The 25,127-nt window shown below is 34.5% G+C and overlaps 3 protein-coding genes and 1 long non-coding RNA gene across 6 annotated transcripts in view; 1 reads left to right on the top strand and 3 right to left on the bottom strand.

Annotated features, from left to right (window-relative positions):
• Nucleotides 1-135: 135 nt before the first annotated feature.
• LOC128877108 (uncharacterized) lies at nucleotides 136-2,445 on the bottom strand. Of its 2 annotated transcripts, XR_008457193.1 has the most exons (4): nucleotides 2,179-2,445; nucleotides 1,485-2,100; nucleotides 335-1,355; nucleotides 246-260 (listed from the first exon to the last, which is right to left on the bottom strand). It is a non-coding gene; the product is annotated as an uncharacterized LOC128877108 (long non-coding RNA). The 2 variants fall into 2 exon arrangements; XR_008457192.1 differs by having other exon boundaries at nucleotides 136-1,355; nucleotides 2,179-2,384.
• Nucleotides 2,446-3,280: 835 nt separating this feature from the next.
• LOC128877072 (succinate dehydrogenase [ubiquinone] flavoprotein subunit, mitochondrial) lies at nucleotides 3,281-12,660 on the top strand. Of its 2 annotated transcripts, XM_054124054.1 has the most exons (10): nucleotides 3,281-3,489; nucleotides 6,270-6,696; nucleotides 8,420-8,818; nucleotides 9,100-9,268; nucleotides 9,625-9,791; nucleotides 9,954-10,180; nucleotides 10,807-10,951; nucleotides 11,033-11,337; nucleotides 11,527-11,624; nucleotides 11,731-12,660. In XM_054124054.1, the coding sequence occupies exons 1-9, from the start codon at nucleotides 3,430-3,432 to the stop codon at nucleotides 11,611-11,613; spliced, it is 1,986 nt and encodes a 661-aa protein (XP_053980029.1). In that variant the 5' UTR covers nucleotides 3,281-3,429; the 3' UTR covers nucleotides 11,614-11,624; nucleotides 11,731-12,660. The 2 variants fall into 2 exon arrangements, with proteins under 2 accessions (XP_053980029.1, XP_053980022.1); XM_054124047.1 differs by having other exon boundaries at nucleotides 11,527-12,660.
• LOC128877101 (uncharacterized) lies at nucleotides 6,705-8,406 on the bottom strand. The gene is made up of 4 exons (XM_054124118.1): nucleotides 7,971-8,406; nucleotides 7,650-7,788; nucleotides 7,324-7,584; nucleotides 6,705-7,218 (listed from the first exon to the last, which is right to left on the bottom strand). Exons 1-4 carry the CDS (start codon nucleotides 8,048-8,050, stop codon nucleotides 7,102-7,104), a joined length of 597 nt encoding a protein of 198 aa, XP_053980093.1. The 5' UTR covers nucleotides 8,051-8,406; the 3' UTR covers nucleotides 6,705-7,101.
• A 96-nt stretch (nucleotides 12,661-12,756) lies between the features above and the next one.
• The window catches only part of LOC128877095 (protein pinocchio), a 70,778-nt gene continuing 58,407 nt past the window's right edge, over nucleotides 12,757-25,127 (bottom strand). The window contains exons 4-6 of the mRNA XM_054124104.1: nucleotides 19,622-19,753; nucleotides 16,879-17,008; nucleotides 12,757-15,211 (exon numbers count right to left, since the gene is read on the bottom strand). Of these exons, the coding sequence (XP_053980079.1) occupies nucleotides 15,101-15,211; nucleotides 16,879-17,008; nucleotides 19,622-19,753 (373 nt within the window). The 3' untranslated portion in view covers nucleotides 12,757-15,100. The remainder of the gene's footprint in view (nucleotides 15,212-16,878; nucleotides 17,009-19,621; nucleotides 19,754-25,127) is intronic.

The following is a 25,127-nucleotide window of genomic DNA, read 5'->3' as shown; positions in this document are numbered from 1 at the left end:
ATTTTCATCTAAAAATACGTTGATCTTCGGAGCAATAACGTTACTGTTGTTATTGCTTTTAACAATAAAATTATCGAATACGTAATGAATATTGATTATATTAGGATTAGGAAATATAAAAACAATGTGGCTAATTGTAGGCTAATTTATCATTTATTTTCGTATAATAGTTGTGATCGTTGGTTTACTGTTCAGGATTTTATTAGCGAGTACATGTTGACTCTGAACCTTGGGGTATAATTGTATAAGTCTAGGTTGACCTAAAAAGAGGTTTAAGACTATAAAAAGTAAGTTGTTGTCATTCTTTTTTTCTCGAAATAGAATAGTTCCTTACAGTTTTTGCCATTTTCATGCCTTTTTCGATCACCCTGTCGAGACCAACACTATGGCGACCACAAGTTGTTTTAATTTTTTTCTTAAAATAATAGTTCCCTATAGTTTTTGCCAGATCGTTGCGTAGAGAATGGGCTCGAATTTCGCTGGATGAGGTGTTACACAGCGCTCAATATTATAATTATATTATACATATACACCTAAGTCTCAACTAGATGGCCATTGAAATTCATCTGTACGAAGTTTGGTAGCCATCAAATTTTGCTCATTATTCTTTTACAATTACTGAAATTCTTAAGTATACTCGTGATTTGTTAGAATAATAATAATAAGCAATGTTTTGTGACCACAAAACCTCGTACACAGGCTGTCCCAAGAATGTTGGAAGTTCCTGATAATAGTGGTTCGGGAGGTGATTTGAAACAACTTTTTCCTTAGCGAAAATGTTGTAGGAGGCTTCGTTGAGAAGATATTAACGGAAAACACTGACCAATCCGAGCGCGAGTATACTAGTGGAGCGGCCGCGGTAGCGTATGAGCGCGGCCGCTTAGCGCGTAGCCACGCCTACCGCGGTCGGTCCACCGGTATACGCGCGCTGTGATTGGTCGGGGTTTTCTGTTAATATCTCCTTAACGAAACCTCCTACAACATTTCCGCTAAGGAAAAAGTTGTTTCAAATCACCTCCCGAACCACCTCTTTCAAGGTGTTACAACATTTTTGCGACACCCTGTGCACTTTGATAAAGAAAAAAGAAAGAAAAATACATGCTAGTAACAACTAACGTTACGCTCCTGAACAGTTACATAACGGACCAATAACTAAGCTTCCGTTTCAAATCACGCGGTTTTGTTTACAGAGCTTTCTTCTCGCCCGAACAAAATGTGTAACTTGAAATTTCCATAACACTACCCGTCGAAACTTAAATAATAATTGCTTCCACCGTACGTTGTTCATCTTCAACCGAAATATTTTACATATAATATTTGTGTAGATTCGTCGTAATGAAGAGCAGCTCGAGAACCTAGAAGGTTGTTAATTTAACATATAATAACAAAATGACGATTAAATATTTCTACTTATATTAAAGTTATAAATGACTGAATATAAAGGCACAGAATTAATTTCTCTACCAAATAGATAATAATTTTACCCATCTCTGCACGGGACACCCTGTAGACACAAGCAAACCTGTTTCCCAGAGTACTCCTACGCCTACCACTACCAATACTTGAATAACTATTGTGTTGGTAAGATAGAATCTGGCCGAGACAGTGTATGCATAGAGTACCCCACCATATGGCGCGAGTATTACCTACATATATGCAAAGGTGACGAGCCTACAGCGAGTCGACCAATAGGAAAACGAGACACGCAACGTGTCCGTCAACCCCGCAGCACGACGAATCCGCTTGTTTCATTTTTTTTTTTTTTTTGCTTTACTTCCCCGAGCTACGGTAAATAAAGCTCGGTTAAATGCTATCACCGTTACGAATCTACGTTAACAACCTCATAAAATATTAGATTTCTTACTATAATGACCGTTACACGATTTAAACGATTGATCGTATAATCCGAGGTTCGTATCCTGAAGCGATTCAACTTATACGCTCGAGAACTAAGAGACCGACACATTATCCAATAACAAACGATCGAATTCGAACGTGAAAACACTACATTGAACTCCCGTATAACATGAGATCATGTAACACGATTTCATACAACGCGTATAACGTATCAACCGCGTCATGTACAAGTCTATTGTATTTCTAAAATTGTCGAATATTAATTAGTTACCTCACGAATGTATATTTAACTAAGTGTCATAGATCAAATTCGATATTTACCTGTTTACAATTCCCATAGAAAATAAATACCAGCTGTTCGATAATAAAGATTTCTGTCCTTGTTGCGTTTTACCTTTACACCACAGTGTTCCTTCTCCTACTCCAGTACTCGTACTCCTTGGTTAAGTCAGAAACTCGCATTGTTTACATACTTTCCACATTCAAACACAAATTTCATACTCGAATTCGACACACAATACCAAACATATTTCACACATATTTCACACCACAAATTGAAGAAGCAGTGAATATCAATTATATGATATAAAACAATTATATTGTAATAAGAATAAAATCGTTTCTAAATGTAATGTAAATAAAAGATTAAAACGGTATTTTGTTTCGGTGTTTCTCCAGTCATACAAGAAAGCACATATAGTTGTTCAAACAAGTGTCAAAGCAACCTGTGCCTTTCATGAAAGTTGATACTCTACTGTAACAAAATGGCGGTTAAATATTACCGATTAAACTAAACTTACAAATAATTAAATATGGAAGAAACTCGGAAGGTTAATAATTGAATGTAACAAAATAACGTGTAAATATTTTCATTTAAACCACAGGTAGAAACGATTGAATGTAAAGCGTCAGAATTAATTTACATACCTAATACTCGAACTAATCCCATGGTTAACTTATCTGTTTTATATTCATTGGTTAAAACACAGAGAAAAGAGCCGAGTGAAAAAGATTACACGAATTGTAGCGAAACACTTTCCATTCGTAACTCACGCAATAGAACAAGGTACGAAATTCGGAATACCGTTAACGGTTAGCACCCCATAAACGAGTAACGTGAAATGAGAACCGCTTTCGCATTTATTTATTTCGCGGCATTGTTCAATTTTCCCGCCTGGCGTTACCTACTTTTCAACGCGTTAACGTGAAAATTACGAACGTTCCGGAATTAACTACGTTGCGATAATGTATTTTCTGGCACGCGAATCAACTGAATCGTACGGAACAATCGGCGATAAGCGCGAAATGAAAATCGAACAAGCACCTCATAGGTGAGGTTAACTCTCGGCCGTACGATTGGCAGCACTGGTATTCATCTGAGAGCTTCCGCCAGTAGTCGGTACTCAACCGACTCGAGCACTTCACGTCACCGTGCAAGAAGTGCGGTAGTGAAGTTAACAAAAACTGGGGTTAGTTGCACGGTGTTAGCCGAAACGCGCATTCGATACAAGAGGTGCGCGTATCCCCGTCAAAAACGAAAATTTAACAACGAGAACGTGACAACGTGCCAAGATGAGCGGTCTATTGAAGCTGTCGTCTTTACTGGCGAGAAATACTCGAACAACGACGTTGGTAAGCCGTTTTTTCGTTAAGTTACATAATTTTTATACCGACAATGATGCACCTTTGCGCGATATTCGGCGTCGATCGAATTACGTAAGTTTACCCAAACACTCTCGCGAAGATCTGCCTCGATTCCGCATGAAAAACTTTCCTCGTGGCGGGGCATTTTGTCGCTTATCTGGATCAATGACAAAAACCTGAATGAAACGGTTACGAAAATACGGATATCAAGGACCGACGGGTGACTCGGTTACGGTTTGCGTTCGAGGGAAGAATGTTTAGCAGACGATTCTGACGTCGACTGTCTTTTTTTATCGAACTTCCCTCATTTCGTACGCGCCACCCCAGCCACGGTAGCCGGGTTGCACACAGTCATACTTTTCCACTGCGAAATAATAACAGTGATTTCCGTTATCTTCGTTCGGCAAACAATCGTTACTTTTATTACTGGCTGAATATTAAACCTAGACGTAACACCGAAACCGTTCGCTGCATCGCATTCTGGCGATTTAGTCTCCTCGATACTTGATTTTCTGCCGCTATATACAGGGTTCCCCAAAAATGTTGTAACACCTTGAAATGGCTGATTCGGGAGGTGATTTGAAACAACTTTTTCCTTAGCGAAAATGTTGTCCGAGGCTTCGTTGAGGAGATATTAACGGAAAACGTCGACCAATCAGAGCGCGCGTATACTGGTGGAGCGGCCGTGGTAGCGATGGCTACACGTTGAGCGGTCGCGTCAAGGTCCTTCGATGCACGTCGAGTCACTTGTTCGCGTACGAGCGCGCTCGCTCAGCGCGTAGCCTTCGCTACCGCGACCGCTCCAACGGTATACGCGCGCTCTGATTGGTCAATGTTTTCCGTTAATATCTCCTTAACGAAGCCTCGGACAACATTTTCGCTAAGGAAAAAGTTGTTTCAAATCACCTCCCGAATCACCCCTTTCAAGGTGTTACAACATTTTTGGGACACCTTGTATATAAAAAATATATTTATATCGGCATGTAATTATTCGAATTCATCGAATCGTCGTTTTGACCCTCTTCGAGATAATATGCTGATCGTTTGAGGAAACTTTCTGTTATTTAAGTTACTTGTTTTCCCGAAAAGTGCCATGCATTCTTGTGGCTGAAAAGTTAATCGATTAAACAAACGTACATTATTCTGCAGTTGGCAGTTATGAGCAACAAAATTCACGCATTATCTACATGTTATCTTGCATACCTACTAGATCCATAGAATTGTAAAATTTCTAAATTAAAAGGCGAATATTCTTAATTATCTTAGCGTGAACAAAACCAAACATATATTAATATAGCACACAACGCATACATTGAACGAGAAAGTTTAATTCTTTTACGCTTCGATAAATGCATTTAATGAAAAAGTTACAAATTTTGTGGACTTGTGATTTTGTTACTGTGTCAAGCATCGTTGATTAAGTGTTGTGAACGTGTAAAATTCATTAGACGCTTGAAAGAATATATACGTAATATGAAATAACTTGCCTATTATACCGTGTTGTTCTCAGCGATTCGTTTGATTTTTTACGAAAATTTCAAAAGAAAATGAAAAAAGTGAAGGTTATACAGAGATGCGGTGTCACGGCCAAGTGAAAAATTTCTCCTAATTTGTCCTACTCTGTTGCAAACTTATTCAAGTAAAGATTCGTAATATTAAAAACCAAAAAATAACATGCATTACGTTGCTGTTATGGATCAACAAGTATATTTTGTATGATTTATAGTGTAAATGTAAACGAAATGAATGGAAGCTTATCCACTAAATAAACATAATTTTCATCATATTAAATATGTCATGTTTTAGCGATGAAAAATATTATTCTACATGCTGTAACATCTCTTTTATATAATGTATCTGTTACATGTTGCACTCGTGATAAACTTTCATGGTTCTCGCTAAATATCACGGAAAATGTAATTTAAAGAAAAATCAACCGTAGGCGGTGTGACGTTTATTGTTTTAAGATATTAATTATGTTGTTATGAAAGATGATCTTTACGTCGACGTGTATTATGATGTATGTACACTGTACAGCAGGCCAGAAGAGGTTAATTGTAATTGCGGATGAGCCACCGACACGGGATGCTGGTATTAGCGGGAAATTACACTCTTTAAATTACGTTTTCGTTTGTTATGAACCTACCATCCATACCCGATTTCAATTTTACGTACTTTATTTCACTCTCGGTCTGTTGGTTGCGTATGATCATGCAATAAAATTATTTTAGATAATCGTGATCCCGTTAATTTATTTTCAGCATTTAGCGGTACCTTGAGAAACACGCTGTATATCAAATATGTCAATCGCCGTTACAAATTCGTTTTTTACTAATCACGTATCGTTACATTTAATCTCCATATGGCGAAGTATATTGTAGATATTAGGTCAGTGTTTCTCAAACTTCGTAATACAATTCAATTTTTATTTCTTAAATGAAACATAGAATTATTTATTTTAAATGTATTTATGTTTTTTAAGTTTCTATTCAACTTAAATAGTTTCATATTCTTCCACTTAAATATATCTGCATATGTTAAAAGGATTTTCATGGACATTTTGTCCATTATATGATTACCTTGTACTTGCAATTGTGATGAGTGTAGATTCAAATTTCATTTTATTCAAGATTGCTTACCACAAAATAAATTACTGTATGGTGTCTGAATTCATCATCTATCATATGATTTAAAATCTGCCCATCTCTGCAGATACATGCAATATATGTACTCAGAAATTTTTAAAATATTTCTTTCCATTATTTCAGAATAAGTTGGGTTTGCCCATTACTACAGATCGTAAATTACATTATACACCAGATGGCAAAGCAGCAAAAATTTCTGATGCCGTCTCTAAACATTATCCACTAGTAGATCACACTTACGATGCTGTTGTGGTGGGTGCTGGAGGAGCAGGATTGCGTGCAGCCTATGGCTTGGTTGCGGAAGGATTCAAAACAGCAGTTGTTACCAAATTATTTCCAACAAGATCGCATACTGTTGCTGCTCAAGGAGGAATTAATGCAGCATTGGGTAACATGGAAAGTGATAACTGGCAATGGCACATGTACGATACTGTTAAGGGATCTGACTGGCTGGGTGATCAGGATGCTATTCATTATATGACTCGTGAAGCTCCAAAAGCAGTCATCGAATTAGAAAATTGTGGCATGCCCTTCAGTCGTACCACAGATGGTAATATTATTATAAAATACAGCTATTAGAGTGTCTAAAAAGGTATTGCATATTTTAGGCATTTTGCTCCTAGTTGTTAAGAAAAATAGATCATCATACTTGAAATTACTTTTTATTTACCTAATCACTGAATGAATTAAAATTTTGAAGTGCACAGTGATTTCTTCAGTACCCTAATATATAATGTATTGTACATATTTCACATAGGAAACCTAAATAGGAGAAGTCTTTTATTAATATTTTATGACATAAGTACATTTTAGTATTTTTGGCATATTATCATAGAAAATCAATTTTATATGATATAACAAAATATAATGTGTATTAATTGTATATATAGAAGAATTCTTCTAATATGAAGTGATTACAAGCACTAACAAATTCACATAACCAATTGCTTTTTTATCAACTTGTGTCTGACATATCCTCGCTTGTTGCTGTGTTTGAGGCTGAGGTAACTGAAGTAGCTGTATCACTCTCTGATTCAGTATCGTGTTTCTTTTTTCGACTCTGTTTTCGTTCCTATATTAAAGATATGCTTGTTATACGTGATTTATCGGCAAATGTAATTCTGTTTATGCACACTGAAATTTATAATTGTTCTGACAAAGTAAATGAAAAATCGACCTTGCTACTTTTTTTTGGATTTTTTCTATTTGTTGTCCGCTTCTCTGTGTTTTCATTCTTTTTGTGTTCTGTATTTGCATTCTTTTTGTGTTCTGTGTTTGCATTAGGTTTATTTTCTTGTTCAAACTTCGGCTGATCTTGTCTACGGTTCCTAACGCTTTTAGCTGTATTTATGTATGGTTGTTTTTCTTCAGGAGACATTTGCTTCCATCTTTCACCAGCTAATTGAAATACTCTTGTGCTCCTCACATCGGTAAAGTTCTGTAAATGTCATGTTTTCTCTACTCATAGCAAAATGTGCATATATATTTTATTTGTGTGCCAACCTGTCTAAAATCCTGAACAAAATTTATGAAAGCATTGGAACTTATCCATTGCTTTGAAGTTTGAGAACTAGTTGGCGATCGAGAACGGGAATGAGAATGCATCCTTTGATTTTGCTGTGATTTGGACGTTGATTTCATTCTAGAAATTTACATATAATTTATGAAATCTATACATGTTCAGATTCCATTGAATAAAACTTTGTAATAAACGAATCATTAAATAAAGTAACAAGTATAAGTGTACTGCTTATTTAGACTCATAAGTTAATTTGATTTTCTTGTAATCTTTATTTTAAATGTTTATTAATTATTGTTCTGTACCTCTCATTTGTCTGATCTTTTTCATTTTGTACAACGTTAGATCCTTCAGAATCCTTCCCCTGCCTTATACTATCATCCATAGTTATATAGTCTACTAACTTTTTAATATTTACACTGGTATTTCTGCATTTTTGGTTACAAGTGATATCACTTCTGCCAAAATTTATCACGGTATCAAAAAAGTATATTGATGTAAATTTTTAACTAACATTTAAGAATAACAAATCATATCTTGTGGTTGCCATGTATCCAAACATTGTTATACTTCTATTAATTGTGTGAATGTTGCTTATATGTTTATAAAACTTCAATTTCGGAACAACATTTGTAGAATTTAAAAAATGGTTGAAAATTTCATTTTTTAATAATTAATCGTAGAATTAAATATGTTTATATTTCTCGAGTTAGTTTTAATGCTTACGTAGAAGTAACTATTCTTTTTGTTACAGGTAAAATTTACCAACGTGCTTTTGGTGGACAGTCTCTAAAGTTTGGAAAAGGTGGCCAAGCTCACAGATGTTGCTGTGTAGCTGATAGAACAGGTCATTCTCTCCTTCACACACTGTATGGTCAGTCATTGAGCTATGACTGCAATTACTTTGTCGAATACTTTGCTATGGATTTGCTCATGGAAGATGGAGAATGTAGAGGAGTGATTGCTCTTTGTCTAGAAGATGGCACGCTTCATCGTTTCCATGCTAAAAATACAGTGTTAGCAACTGGAGGCTATGGACGTGCCTATTTCTCCTGTACATCTGCTCATACATGTACCGGTGATGGTACTGCAATGGTATCAAGAGCCAATTTACACAATCAGGATTTGGAATTTGTACAATTTCATCCAACTGGTACGAAAATTATATGCAAGAACTAATTCAAATTGCATACTTGATCTACAACCTAATAATGACTCATTTACTTTTGATCAAAAATAGGCAAAATCTGGACTACACATTTCAGATAACGTCCCCTTGAAACCAATTACTAACATCAGATTACTTCTCCTTGAAACCACGCAAGATTTGTTCCAACCAAATTTGTTTATCGTCAAATGTAAATGAGTTACGCAGGTGTTAGATAGTTACGTAGGCTCATACAATATACGTATTTACGATATTCTTAATTTTAGGAATATACGGCGCTGGTTGTCTCATCACAGAAGGCAGCCGTGGCGAAGGAGGCTATCTCGTAAATAGCGAAGGTGAAAGGTTTATGGAACGTTATGCGCCAGTCGCGAAGGATCTAGCCTCTAGGGACGTAGTATCTAGGTCTATGACCATTGAAATCCGGGAAGGCAGGTAAGTTTAATGTAGCGGATACGGGGTGTCCCAAAATCATGCATCATGCAAAAACATGCAAATTTCTTATGACAAAAGCAAATTTAGCTATCTTCAATAAAAGAATTTCTATTATAATAATAATAATAAAATTATAAAACGTTAAAAAGAAGGATAAAAAGACTTTTTAATAATATACATGAAAATGGAATGGTAGAAGCAAGACGTGATATTAAATTTTAATTTGTAAAATGATAGAGACTATGCGGTCACGATGAACTTACATGTTTGCACGTGCACTATGTTAGCGTTTTATATAAACGTTATATAATTAATGCAGACTTATTTATATAACTTAAAATTATTCTCTTTTCTAGAGGTGTTGGCCCTGAAAAGGATCACATTTATTTGCAACTTCATCACCTACCGCCTGAGCAATTGGCAGCCAGATTGCCTGGAATTTCGGAAACTGCAATGATATTTGCTGGAGTTGACGTGACAAGAGAACCTATTCCTGTTATACCGACTGTTCATTACAACATGGGTACGTAATATTTTTCAAAATTACGAGAGAAAAATAAAATTAACTATTAAATATATATAAATACGTTCATAACAAGAAAATAAGTATTTTAATAATTTAATTAAAAATATTCTTTGAAAATCTATGAAATATTATATAAATCATAATAATGTATACGTGTAGGAGGAGTACCAACAAATTATAAGGGACAGGTTTTGACAAGACAGAATAACGAAGACAAAGTCGTACGTGGACTGTACGCTTGTGGAGAAGCAGCCTGTGCATCAGTTCATGGTGCTAATCGTCTCGGTGCTAATTCATTATTAGATTTAGTTGTGTTTGGACGTGCATGTGCTAAGACAATCGCGGCAGAGAATAAACCAGGTGAAGCTATTGGGCCTCTTAAACCTGTAAGTATATTATATAGCATACTACAAGGAACATCATCCAATATACAATTTCTGATTATTGTTAAACTTGACGCACAGATAGTGTATTGAAAAATATAAACACATTACAAATAGAGTAGGGGAGTAGTCAACGCATACAGTAGTTTGTTGAGACTTATTGGCTCTTCTATATATAGCACGGGTATCTCGGGATGGTTAAACCCGTACTGTAGCTACAATCAGACATATGCAGCTACAGCCCCTGAGGGAGAAAAACAGATAGGGTACCGCGGCTTTTTTTTCTCTTTTTAGCTGTGGTACGACTAGAGGTCTGTCTCCCCTACTTTATCTATAATATCTCTAAGATAAACTGCTTTAAAGCTAATGGGAATAGTACAAAATTGTATTTCTTGGCGAGTACTTACAAGGTTTGAATATAAGTTTTACCAAGATAATGGTGGCGCCACCGTAGCCAATTGAATTACAGTAGGTTACAGTACCGTTCATGATTTCTGACATGTACATGCATATCACAATCTTCAGCCTTAAACTGTTCGTCTAGTTTCTTAAAAATCAAAGATTCTGAATTAGACGATGTTCGTATACTAAATAGACATGTCAATTAATGTAATTTGCACATATTTTAGAACGCTGGAGAAGAAAGTGTGGCGAATTTAGACTGGGCTAGAAATGCGAACGGTAGTGTTACGACAGCGGATTTAAGATTAAGTATGCAGAAAACCATGCAAACACATGCAGCCGTGTTTAGAATGGCTGAAACTTTACAAGAAGGTAAAATTTTGATTAGCAATAATGCTTGAAATAATTTTAAGAAAGTTTTCTTGGTATTAAAATATCTTTAAATTTTTGTAGGATGTAAAAAGATGTCTGCCCTTTACAAAAAATTAGGCGATGTCAAAGTAGCAGACAGGTCTTTGATATGGAACTCCGACCTCGTAGAAACTCTCGAATTACAAAATTTAATGATCAACGCGATGCAAACGATAGTAGGCGCTGAGAATAGGAAGGAAAGTCGCGGCGCTCACGCCCGCGAAGATTTCAGAGACAGAATTGATGAGTACGATTACAGTAAACCTTTAGAAAACCAGCAACCAAAGCCATTGGATCAACATTGGCGAAAGCATACGCTGACAACGATTAACCCCAGGACAGGAGAAGTAAGTAATACCGACTCGCTGCATCGGAGAATTGAGCATTTTTTAAATATATATAACATAACTTAAATACGTTTACTTGGTTCAAACATTCGTTGAAATAGAACATAGAAAAATTGGGAGAAATACTTTTAGTTCATCTCTTCTAATATACGATTCACTGAATTTATATTACTTTGAATTATGTTCCAGGTAAAAATCGAGTTCAGACCAGTGATAGACAATACGCTAAACGAAAAAGAATGCGCGACAGTACCACCTGCGATTCGTTCCTATTAGATTTTTTCGAAGTAAATATGTATAATTTAGCTTGTCTAGCCATCCATTTACGTTTTTTCTTGGTCACCCCACGATTTATTAAATTGGGTCCTTGTGCGACTTTCCATTTTTGCACAGGAAGGAACAACCGACGAGGAGAAGTTACCGATCTATCGCTACGACGACAGCAACTTATTTATTACGCATGTGAATCACGTCGTGCACCAAAGTTTAATTCTTGTCAATATTTGCACGCGCTGCGCGCAAGATTAGTTGTCCTTGTAGGATAATGGTGCTGAGATTATCTTCATTATGTCAAAGAAGAGTTTGTTCGATTTCTGAGCGAACCGATGCTACCTTTATGTAAACTAATAGTAAAATATTAGCGTAATTCAGGCAGCACATGATTTCACGCACAGATCTTTTAAGGAGGAACGTTCTACCTACCTCTGTATTCCCATTTCTGTTCACAATTTTCAATGGAGTAATTTGTTCCTTACCACCATTGTAAATCTAAATGCTCAACACAGTTAAGAGTTATTTAACGAAAGAAAATTTTTATATCATCATTGCGAGCTAGTACTCCCTAAAAGGTTGTGTAGCAAGAGTACGCCACTTTTATTGCGGCTACATACTTAACGTTAACAGGCTACCATGGGAACAGTCTTAATTAAGAAGCAATAACTAGACTGAATGTATACGTTGTATTACAAATTTTTCAGTATTTAATATCTCTGTGAAATTTACTTTAATCTTTTTTTCTCTGGTATTGTGAAATAAGAACAGCTGTTTGTGCTAGTTTGAAGTTTCAGTACTTACTTCAGGATTTAGTGTCGTCATTTTTGTACTTTCGCTGGTAACAAATCTGCTTCTACGTTGCCTGTTAAAATTGTGTATTATGAGTTTACCATATATCACCTAATATGTGCAAGTTAATAGTCTCGAAGCGAAAGTACATGCGCGGAATCGTGTACTTTGGAACAATACAAAATCGAGTGGACATGCTGCACAGCATGATAAAAATGTACATAAGATTGTCAATAAAAAGAGCATTTGTAAAGCCTTTTATTTATGAATTTTAATTCAATCGCAGAAATCTTTTTATGAAAAGTTCGTTCATTTCATAAAATCTGACGTTAAATGACTGTACACGACACGTAATCGTATGTTTGTGTATATTAATTTATTAATATCTATTTTTTTTATAAATAACACATGGAATTTCTGACGAATATCGTTTATTAAACCCATAATTTTTATGTTCTGGTCATAAATAAGAATTTTACGGATTAAATAAAAATTGCTACCAAAGGTATTTTCTAAAGCATTAAATTAAAGCTCGTCGCCTGAGCTAATACTTCAGAAAATGTTTACAAGTTACAGTTTAATTTACATGAGCATGAATCTGATGAACATGTTCTCACATACGAAACATTATACGACCAAAAGAATACGTTTGTGTTCAAATGAATCGTGCACGAATGTATAATTGTTCATGAAAACAAATACACGCGTCTGGTTATTACGTTAAAAAAAGTAGTACAAATTCGAAAACTGATTGGCACCAACATAAATGCTTGCTTTTAAATTGATTTCACTTAGGTGTGTGTAGGCTACGTAACATGCTCTCACATAGAACCGAGAAGAATCGCATTAACCGGAAAAAAATTAAAAGAAAAAATATAGTAAAAAGCGCTTTACGCATTTTTAATTATTTTCTACGAATGAGTTCAAAATCGTGTGTGCTAGTGAAATTACTGCCGACACGATTTTTGAAAATCGTAATTGTTAACGCAGTCGTAGTATCGATAACTCGTAAAAAGAAGTTTTAATTTATATTTACTAGCTTCTACTTTGACTGATATTTCCCCCAGTTCCACTTCTTAGGCTAATTTCGTGTCTCTTGGCACTTAGCACCAACTTTTCCAAATGCAATCGTAGACATTTTGTACAGCTTGTCATTTACAACTGATATTGGATTACATCATATTTTCATCGTAAACTCGGTACGTTTTTCTTTATCTACGATAAACATTTTTCTGTTACAAATTTCACCTATTATCAGTCTAAGACTCGATTGCAATGAATATTATTCTTGAAAGATACATTCCTTCGGTCTTTAAAGTGAAAAATTAGCTCTTAATTTTGATGGAATTGTTATGTTCATCATATCAATACGTATACGTTGCTCTATCTCAAATTTATGTTGCTCAAATTCATTTCCATCAATCATTTGCATCATTTGATCTAATAAAACAATAACAACCGTTCCGGGTTTCTTTTTTAACCGCGTAAAATATTACTTAAAACTCGAACATTACTGAACATTTCGAGACCAAAGTTATGCAACCAAAAGAAGGTGTAAAATGTAATGTTCTTTTATTATAAGTTAAAAATTGAAGAATGGATCTATTACAGAGCCACTGAACGTGGTGACATATATTTTTTAAGCTATTTTTCACGCACTGCATTTCATTGCGTGTGCAAGTACTCTTTCGTTACTTTTGTCAAAACACAACAGTAAACAGATGGTGACAAATACGTATACAGTTATATATACCAGAGATGGGAGAAATTCGTATGCATATGAAAATGTCGATTAACGAACAAAAGATCAACAACTATTAATATCCGTTAAATATTTTACAATGAAGAAAAATACAAATTTAAAGAACGACGAATAAACCTAAATAAATCTCCGTAGGTTGCTTTTATTCATTACTTTTTATTTGAAAAGAAAATGATTCCCATCTCTGCTGTATATTTACGAAATCTAGACTGTTCCGATTAAAAGTCTGTAAAAAATTTTGTTAACAATTTATTGGTACGCAATACCCAGTATCAACGAAACGTGACCAAATAAAATTTAATTTCTCTAAAAAGAATACGGTTCTACAAAATTTATCCAGCTATTCGAAACTCGAAATCACTTTTTAATCAATTGTACTTCTCGCAGAGAATTACTTTAGAAATCAGATTGCGTGAGTATATATATACATATACAGAGATTTGTACGCTCCGAACCAAATATAATTCGAGATTTACAATATACAAGGGGCATTCAACGCATCGCACCCGACATGCCGCAAATACAATCTACCAAGAAGCTATAATATCGCGAACAGCCCCAGTAATTCACGCGGTATATAACTCGTCCCTCTAATCGAGGGCAGCGATAACGATGAACACAGGGCAGTGCCGATGATTTGGTTTCAGCTCTTGAGGAAAGATTCTGCCAATAATCGAGCGTGTTTTGCGGCGATGCACCGTCGAAAAGAGGAAGCCGTGGGGAGATGAACGATTTCATTTGAGTTGGGTTGTCTGTTCATATTCCCGTTCTCTCCTCCTCAGGAACATAATGTATCATCTATGCAACCAGAATCCACATTCACACGTTTCCGACTCGCACGATGGTGGTGGGGTGATACTAGATGGATGGTGATGGATTAAGTCTTGTGCTGAGTGACGGTACACGACGTCTCTCTATGCATTCGTCGCCGAGCACCGTTCACGAGGTGGCTCGCAACTTTTCCAACGCTGGTACCAGCGACTCCTCGAGGGAGGGGCCACAACTAAGCCCGCATTCACCGATCCATCTTGCTTTACCACTAGCGTGGGACTGAAACAAGAAAATGGAACGTTTCAATTTATGCGCACGAAACTTCTTCAGCTAGATTTTGAAAAAATAGTAAGAAGAAAGAAAGAGAAGGGCATTGAGATTGGGACAGAGGGAAGGATAGAAGAAGAGGAGTTGAACTAACGGTAACCGTAATATAAGGCCCTAGATTTTAAGATTAGATTTTAAGTTAAGGAAAGGGGATATACAGGGTGTTCCAAAAATGTTGTAACACCTTGAAAGGGGTGGTTCAGGAGGTGATTTCAAACAACTTTTTCCCTAGCGAAAATGTTGTAGGAGGCTTCGTTAAGGAGATATTAAGCGAAAACCCCGACCAATCAGACCGCGGTAGGCGTGGCTACGCGCTAGGCGGCCGCGTTCATACGCCACCGCGGCCGCTCCAACAGTATACGCACGCTCTGATTGGTCAGTGTTTTCCGTTAATATCTCCTCAACGAAGCCTCCTATAACATTTTCGCTAAGGAAAAAGTTGTTTCAAATCACCTCCCGAACCACCTCTTTCAAGGTGATACAACATTTTTTAGACACCCTGTATTGCAAGGGAAGGGGACTAATGTAAAAACCCATAATGGTATACATGGAAATAAAATATAATAATAAAATAAATAATAACTTCTTCAGGTAGAAATATTTTAGCTAGAGCCGTGATCATTTCAATAATTTACCGTTCCTATAATTATACACGTTATGAGATTGTTTTTTGCGTTGTGAAACGAGTTAAACGAATGTTCCCATAATGGACGAACACTTTTGTATCTTTATGTTACTGTAGACGGATTAATTTTTATGATCTATCTCGGGTTTCATCGATTAATCAAAAAATATTAAAAACGTATTACTGAAAGCTGACATCAAGTACAGCTCTTATCGACTATTTCGCACAACCGACTCCGTTCGACCTTATCACGAGCAAGGCAGTTGTTAAGATGGCCTTCGCGGTAATACGGGGATATTGTAAATGTCACTCGTGAAATCGATAAGCGCAAACTGTCGTCCTTAGAGGTAACGGCTAAACGTGTAGCGTTTTCAAATTAATAACAGATTCTTGCCTTACCAACGAATAATGAATAATAAACGTTCACGTTTATATTCTAGACGAAAAACAAAAACGGTAAAACTATTAAAACGTACAGTTTTCATGAAAATATTTTCGAAAGCTCAAAAAGTGTCAGGAATAATAAGAGTGTCATAAATGGTATTATAATTCTTACTTCTCAAGATAACGTTTGGAAACGTGTCCAAGGTCGACAGTGCTCACGATTATACGTTGTTTATTTTTATTGCTTCAAGGTTTTTGCGAAATAAAAACATAAAAACGTGGAAACGTTTTTTTCCGAGTTTAGTAAATAAGTAAGAATTTTTTCAAGTAGGTAGGTAGAGGATGTTTGAATAATACACAACCTTTTGGACTCGAGAGACGACAACACTCGTAAACATTTACTAATAATAATTTTGGAATTCAAATTCTGATATCGATTAAACGACGCGCGAATAAAGTTTCTTTTTACTTTTATCGGTTATTCAAAATTTGTATCTAGACGAGACTGTTGCTTATCTCTGCTTGGAGACAATGGATCGATCGAGACTCTGTTGGCAGTGTTCGCAAGGTTGCACAGATACTGGTTAAAGGACAAAAAATAGATATTTACCATGGTAAGGTCGCGTTTCCACACGGTGTGGCAACGTCCGTCGCAAAGCGGGCACGGCCGTTGAAGGGAATAGCCACCGCACTCGCTGCAGTCGAGGGATACGTGTTCTTCGCTCCACGAAACCCCACATCTGTAAATGAAAAGTTAATCTTCGGTCAGAAAAACTCGATAACCTTCTAACGATTACAAATAACGTCGCAAGTTGGATCAATGACTTTCCAGAATTAAAATATAACAAAAAGATCAGAAATTATATTTGTACCCTCGTATTCCGTTTACCAGCAAATATTATTATTATTATTATTATTATTATTAGACTACAGATCTTTATGCAAAATAAAATCTTTGCAAACGTACCTTTGAAAATTTACCCTAAATAGGAATTTATTTTACTTTACAAAACATATATAATACTTTTAAAAGTCATAAAACTTTACTTTCAATAATACTGTATTTTATAATGTTGCGCACTGTGTTTCATTTTCTAATTTCTTGCGCATTCACATTTTCTATAAATACGTAAAAATCTGCAGTCTAATTATTATTACTATTATTATTCTAACAAGAGACAACAATTCTACGATGATAAACGACGATAAAAGATTTTTTTAAGATTTCCCAAGGGGTGGTGGAATTATTTTTTAATTTACACGTGCGTACAATGATCGTATACTGTACATTTAGTTTGCACTTTTTTTTCATTCTCATTGCGGTCTTTGAATACCTTATCTCTATAATTATAAAGGCAGAATGTGGAAGTAATTATAAAACCGATAGGTTACGGAAATGTTTTAAGTTCAACTACAGCTAGCGCTGCTTCATTCGAGCTTGTGGAAGCTATACAGGGTGTCCCAAAAGTATATGTATGTAGATTCTTTTAAAGCCACATATCGAAGGTACACTTGATTAAACGATTATTATACGAGTATTATGATAATTTCATCATTTGGCAACTATTACATCCTTACAGTATACGTTTCGATATGAATTTTAAATTTAGATTTTTTGCTATTAAAAAGAAATAGTATTTAATTTACTCTTCAATGTACATAATAATTAAAAAAATATATATATAAATGATACAATTTACAATTTTTATCCTACAAGTGTCATTTTCATTGTTATTTAATATCAACAACTTTATGCTTCGATTATGCATGGTAAATTATGAACGGGGGCTAAAAATATTCTTTCATTGTTAAATCGAATGTTCCTTGCTGCACGCATCCATCAACGCCAACCACGATAATCGATTAGCAACTCGCTCAAAGTTATTATAAGCTTGACAACAATAAAAACTAATCCCTTAATGTCAACCATTATTGAAGCTTCTAATTTAGTAGTTTTAACACGAGCAAAAGAAACAAACATTTTTTTATCACTTTACACTCAAAGAACTTCTTTAAACATACAAGACTAATAATACTTGAAGGTAATCTTGTGATAAAAATTCCGAACATTCTTTTCACTGACAAACACTTATTAATTAATTTATTTTTATTTCACCGTAAATAAAACTTGAACTGGATTACGTTGCATATTATTTGTATTGCTAGCAGCAATGTAATCAAATTTTTATTCAGCGAGGAACAAATGAAATAGTTGTTTTTTAATATATTCAATTTACCGTGAAACCGCGAGGCACAGCTAGTCCTCCATATATTTTTGTACACGCTATACTATATACAAGCAGTCCGTATAATCAATAAAGAACAAACGATTCTACTTAAACTAAAAAAAAAAAAAAAAAAACAATTACACTTTGGAGGTGCGTTGTTGTAATTATATGTATAAAAATAGAAAGATAATAGAAAGAATAGAAAGATAAACATTCTTATGCAATACAAATTTGTACATAAACCCATTGTTCTATTTTCACCGAGTGATACGATGGGAAATTAGAAAGTGAGGTAATAGAAAGATAAACATTCTTATGCAACAAGGGTTTTTATATAAACCTATTGTTCTATTTTCACCGAATGAGGTGATACGACTCGTTCCTCTAGCGCGACGCACTCTATACACTATGCGACAGAAATCGTACAAGATTGTAGGAGGATTAGAGGTCAATAGCCTAAGCGCAAAGACTGTAATTATTGGCCTATATCAAAATTATGTAAGGTAGGGCCAGCCGGGTTAATCGTTTCTGATAGCGTCTGTTGAATCAGTTGTAACTTTTATCAAGCTTTTACGAAACAAACTAGCGACCGTGTTTCTTCACGTAACAGATAAGCAACTTGTTAAAATTTATACACAGGCCCCCAATATTAGACAGTAAAAAATTTATTGATTGTAATTAATTAACATTTAAGACTAAGACTACGAAGAAGTATTAATTAATTAATAGCGACCGTGTTTCTTCACGTAACAGATAAGCAACTTGTTAAAATTTATACACAGGCCCCCAATATTAGACAGTAAAAATTTCATGATTGCAATTAATTAAGACATTTCCGATAAGAAGACTGTCTAATTTGGCCGAGCTGACGTTTTGAATTTTTTAGGTGAAAATTCCACTATAATTAAGACATCAACGAATTTATACTTTCACGCAATGGAACCAATCGAGGGTTTAAAGACTTCAAACATTCGAACGAAAAAAAGTCAATCTCTTGCTTACTTTCTCGGTTTCTTACTTCTTATTCCCCTTTATTTTTTCCATTTCAATTTCGTGGTAAATTTTACGAGCCATTATCGAACCAACAGGGACGAAGAAAAAAGAAAATCGTGCAGCGACACTCACGTGAAGCAAGAGTTCAGTTGCGCACGAAGTTCCTCGATAGTAAGGATCGTGTCCTGGTATTGAGGATGCGATCCTTGGAGGCCATCGTCAAAGCTCCCGCACAAACTATGACAGGACAGAGAGATGTTGCTCCTGTAATCAAGCAAACATTGAAAACATTAATTCGCTGTCATTTGATATTATTAAAAGTAAGCAAAACATGTTCGGTAGATATTTTTTGTTAACAAAAAAAAACAAAACAAAACACCGAATATGCAATGAAACAAAAGTCGCACCTAGTATATATTTCCTATAAACAATTTTATTTTGTATTTAATTAATTGAAATTTAATTTTTGCGATTTCATTCTACACACATGAAGTAAGTAATTAAAATAAAATAGAGCGGCAAAGAAAACTAACTAATAATTATTTCGAATACATCTTTTAATTATAATTATGAATTCTAATTAAATTTAACTTTTGTGACTTCGTTTTACGTAGAGGATAATACAAAAAATTCCGAGGCCTTGTGATTTTTATACGAGACCGTCTTCAACTGTAAAACTCTTTTAAACTGCAATTATGCTAAGGAGTTTCTAATTGAGCGTACGAATTAGAACGAACAGCGACGAATTTGATCGACGATTTTATCATACCTAATAAGGAAGTGTTGGCATTACCAAGTAATGTTAGCGAGATAAAATGGAAGTATCTTATGTTAGATATGAAAGATTTCGAGCCTGGATTCATTAAAATATTCGTATAATATAATATTCGCTAACAATAAGTTTTTGTAATTGAGACAATTGCTACAAACGGCTTCTAATAATTTAAACTATACTTAGAAGAATTTCTCAAAATGTTTAATCGATACTTCACAATTTAATGTGTGAAAATGGAAGTGAACGCTTTCACTCAAAACTTAACCTTCGCTGTTAAATTAATGCTCGTATGTTTTTTTTTTTTTGTTAGAAAATAAATAAAAGTAGCAAGAACTTGCTCGGAAAAATTCCATAGGAGAACAGTTAAGATATTTCGTAATCATACAGATCTAATCTAGAATCTTCTGATAACTCGGTGAATAACTACAGATAAAGTGGAAACTAAATTCCGGCTGAATTGGCTGGAAGGTAAGAAGTGATCGAGAGGAGTGGCCTTGGACACGTTCGGCCGTTAAACCCGGAAGAATTCGAAGGAAGGTTTCTTTTTACATTTTTACAACGATCGTTACAATTTTTACGAGCAACTCGTCACGCATGACCCAGAGATTCTGCAAATTTATTTATACCAGTTACGTTAAAAGGGCAAATTCTTATCGCTGTATATCAAGGCTATCAGTGGAATTGCATGTTATTTTGTAAAAGCACTTTTAGCTAACAATGGGTTACAGCAATAAATACATACATAAAATGAATACGTTAAATAAATGTCTCAATAATATAGTATAATAGTAATATACTATACATAAAATGAATACGTTACATAAATGTATCAATAATATAGTATAATAGTAGTATACTATACATGATCTTATAAAATGAATACATTAAATAAGTGACTCAATAAGGTCATGTATAGTATACTTATAAAATGTATGCTATACATGATCTTATAAAACGAATACATTAAATAAATGACTCGATAAGGTCATGTATAGTATAGTAGTAGTATACTATACATAAAATGAATACATTACATAAATGTGTCAATAATATAGTATAATAGTAGTATACTATACATGATCTTATAAAATGAATACATTAAATAAGTGACTCAATAATATAGTATAATAGTATTATACTATCCATGAGCTTATCGAGACATTTATTTAATGTATTCATTTTATGTATGTATACTACATGCGTATGTATACTAGCAGTATACTAGCAGTACACTATACATGACCTTATTGAGACATTTATTTAATGGATTCATTTTATGTATGTATTTATTACTGTAACCCATTCTTAAATAGCTAAAGGTGCTTTCACAAAATAACACCTATTACTGCGTAACTAAAAATCCTGTTAAAACCTAACTTCACTTACTGCACAGTCAAAACCCCTGAAAACGTAACCTGCAGTATATGGAAAGCAAACATCAAATTCTAACTGATCATTGGTTCCCTTAGGGTCTAACCACAATTACTATACAACTATTTCATATAACGTCATACTTCCACATAAAATTTTACCAATAAAACCACTGAACAAAAATGAATCTAGAAATCAGTGTCTGCCATTGAACAAACTGATTGGCATAAGAGGGAAAATACCAAGAGATAAACGCGATCGTTAAATCACGCATCGACTGATAGTGATCTGTGGCAAGGATATCGACCGAATCGAATTCTTCTATTAAGTTATCACGCTTGATTGCGTCCGTTGGATTCGTGATCGGGAATCAATTTTCGCGTGCGTTGCCATTAACAAATGGAAGCAATTTTTGCTGCGAGATGCCAGACATTTTTTTAGCAGCGATGATTAAATTGAAAGGACAAAATCATCATCGAAAGACAAAAATCGTCAAAGTATTATTATTTAATATTCATCTTATAAAAAATATATAGCATTTGTAAATAAATAATTCCTCGTTGTAAAATTTAAGTGTAGGATTTGAATGTGAATTCAGGCCCTGCAAAATTTTTTAACCCGGCCCTGCTTTATAATTTTACGTTGATATCGAACAGACCTGCAAGCCGACAAAATTCGCTCCTATCTATTGTAAAAGCATCGAGTGAGCATCCGTCGGTTAAGTAAAGGGGAAGAGCCAGGAAGGAGGATGATCTACCAAGTGTGAACGCAATACGTAGCAGTCGCGTTAAATATGCGGTATGGAAATCAGAGGGGGAAGAAAAAACGTTCCTTTCACGTGATGGGAACGTGAACAAGTGCGTAATAAAAGGCTAGTACGAGTCTCGCGCGCGTGTATGAAAGGATGACGCGCCAAATATCGAAATCAGTGAGCGCTAGGCTAACCTGTCTTTCTTCTCGCGTAAACTGACGTGGTTTTTTTTTTTTTTTTTTTTTTTTTTTTTTTTTTTTTTTTTTTTTTTTAATACTTCGCGATTCTTCGAGGAATCCAGAAAAGATGACGGAATCGGCGAACAGTCACTTAAACGTTTCACGGTGATAGGCACGATTTTATTCGAACAATAAACAACGAATAACACCGATCGATGATGATTTATTCGAATGAAAGATTGAAGCAGGAGGTACTTAAACCCTTCGATGATTCGATTGAAATATTATATTACGTAGGTGTAGAAATTAATTCTGTGCTTTTATATTCCTTTTTTTTGTAACTCTAATCTCTCGAGGGATATATTTTACATATACATATGTGTGCGTTTGCTTTAATGCTAATATGTTATTGTTATTCGTGATACCTTTTAAAATTAAAATATATACGGTACTAAAATGAGTTTTTATGTAAAATTACAAAACACGCGTAACACGTAGACTGCGGATGTTAATGCATATTCATATTTTCGTAGATACAGAATCAAAATTGAAACTTGACGTATGTTTTGTCTTTTAAATGTTGTAACGTGTATTTTATTTTATTTTGTTTATATTTTTATGTCATTGAATTCACGTACATCCTTGTACATTTTTATATATTTATCATTTTCATAGATGCATAAATATCCCTAGTCTAACGATATACAAATAATATTATTTGTGAAATGAAACATCACGAATTGAAAGCTTTCAATTTTTTGGTGGTGTCTTCCTAAATGACATAACTGTAAATAAATGATTGCGAAATATGCATTACACCCAATATAATGAAGGAAATAATGGTCTTCGATACGATTGATACCCAGGTCGCATAATTACAAAGCTTTGAATGCAGTTCGTTGTACGTCATCGCGTGTACATCATTTATGGCTATTTGGTTTTAAAATGAAATACATATAATTAAGGAATCGATGTCATTTCACATTTGAAATAATAATCATCAAGGATTTACTTGCTTCGATTCAGTTCGCATCGGATCAAAAGTATCGATTGTAAGTTCATACTTCGCTTAAAAAAAGTCTTAAAATGTAAAAATAACAAATAAATGTTTAGACATAAATATGTGTTAATTGAAGAATGTAATTGCTTGCGTTACCACCAAGAATATCTCAATTCAATTTTAGCATAAACATACTAAATACTATTCTAATTAAATTAAATTAAATGACTAATTTTTGGAGAAATTGTGTAATGTTGATTTTTACAATGACTAAAAACACTTCCACATTGAAATAATTCTTATTATCAACTTATTTCTGTAAAATTAATGAGACGATGTTAAATTATCCACATACTTCCCGTATGAAATGACTTATCGTGCATTTTTAATCTTTTATATAAAAGTAAAAAAATTATATTTATTTTGTTGAACATCAACCAATAAACTATTTCTTGGAGATCAATTTATTTAGAATTTTCAATCTAGGCAACAGGGTTATCGGTTATCGCACGCGAAGACCTGTCGCGCATTTTTCTTTTTTTCTCTTTTTTACAAAGTAGTCAAATATTATTTATTTTATTGAACATCGATCGATAAAGTGTTCGTTGAAAACATATTTATTTAGAACTGCCAATTTAGACGATACGATAATACAAAATAATTTAGGATTAAAACATACATCATATTAAAGTCAGACGACATATTTGTACGTTAAAATCAATTTACATATAAGAATTGCTTTGGTTTGTGTGTGATCAATTAGATCCAGACAAAACCATTTAAAATTCGTCCCTCAAAAGGTTAAGCAACCGTAAGTTCATTTCCAATTTCGATAATCTACAAGGATTAAATAAACTGACTTTATAACATAACATAAGATTAAAAAGAAAATGAAGAGAAACAATTTACGCACATCTACATGTAAACGTAATAAATTAAAAATAGCACGATAAATAATAAATGTTGGTTAATTTTCGGTACGAGCTCACTTCAGTTGGCATTTTGGAACGTAAAATACAAGATGTAACATCTTTTCTCATGGTAAAGGTGAACGGTAAAGGTCGAAGTGCGGTATTGTTTGAATCCCTATTGTTGTATGATACGTTGTAAGGTCAAAGTAAACACGTTTCTGGGAAACACATTCTCGTCGTTTGGTACGAGATTTTTGTACCTTGGTAGGCGAGGTTACATAATCACGTTTCTGTGCCCTTTGCACCATATTAAACGCGAAATTAACTCATGCACGCCCGTACGTCACCGAACTGGAAATAACGTGACTCTGGACGCTAAAGGATAAAGCAATTTTGTCTTTCCCTCCGCCCCGTTACGCCGCGCCGACGCTCACCCAGCAATTTCGAGAATTTCCGGTCGGCGTTAACTATTAATTAACCGCGATAAAGTTAACGTCGTAACGACGACGTCAAATTCTTGACGTCGGTGCGTGGAAACTAGCCCGGCAAGAATTTCAACGAAACCCAACTGACTGTAATTTTAAATAAAATGGATGTCGAGCATTGTAAACATTCGAATGAAATTTTTATTCCGTTATTTAAAATATTCTT

Source organism: Hylaeus volcanicus, chromosome 1 (genome assembly GCF_026283585.1).
Source record: "Hylaeus volcanicus isolate JK05 chromosome 1, UHH_iyHylVolc1.0_haploid, whole genome shotgun sequence".
NCBI lineage: Eukaryota > Metazoa > Arthropoda > Insecta > Hymenoptera > Colletidae > Hylaeus > Hylaeus volcanicus.
This window is presented reverse-complemented; position numbering and strand designations above follow the sequence as displayed.

Bases quoted from the DNA above. Each gene is read 5' to 3' on its own strand.
- LOC128877072 (XM_054124054.1), top strand. From the start codon at position 3,430: ATGAGCGGTCTATTGAAGCTGTCGTCTTTACTGGCGAGAAATACTCGA. The intron at 8,819-9,099 runs GTACGAAAATTA...TCTTAATTTTAG, and splicing joins TGTACAATTTCATCCAACTG to GAATATACGGCGCTGGTTGT. The intron at 10,952-11,032 runs GTAAAATTTTGA...AAATTTTTGTAG, and splicing joins GGCTGAAACTTTACAAGAAG to GATGTAAAAAGATGTCTGCC.
- LOC128877101 (XM_054124118.1), bottom strand. From the start codon at position 8,050: ATGGATGATAGTATAAGGCAGGGGAAGGATTCTGAAGGATCTAACGTT. The intron at 7,789-7,970 runs GTACAGAACAAT...GTAAATTTCTAG, and splicing joins AAAGATCAGACAAATGAGAG to AATGAAATCAACGTCCAAAT. The intron at 7,585-7,649 runs GTTGGCACACAA...TGACATTTACAG, and splicing joins TTGTTCAGGATTTTAGACAG to AACTTTACCGATGTGAGGAG.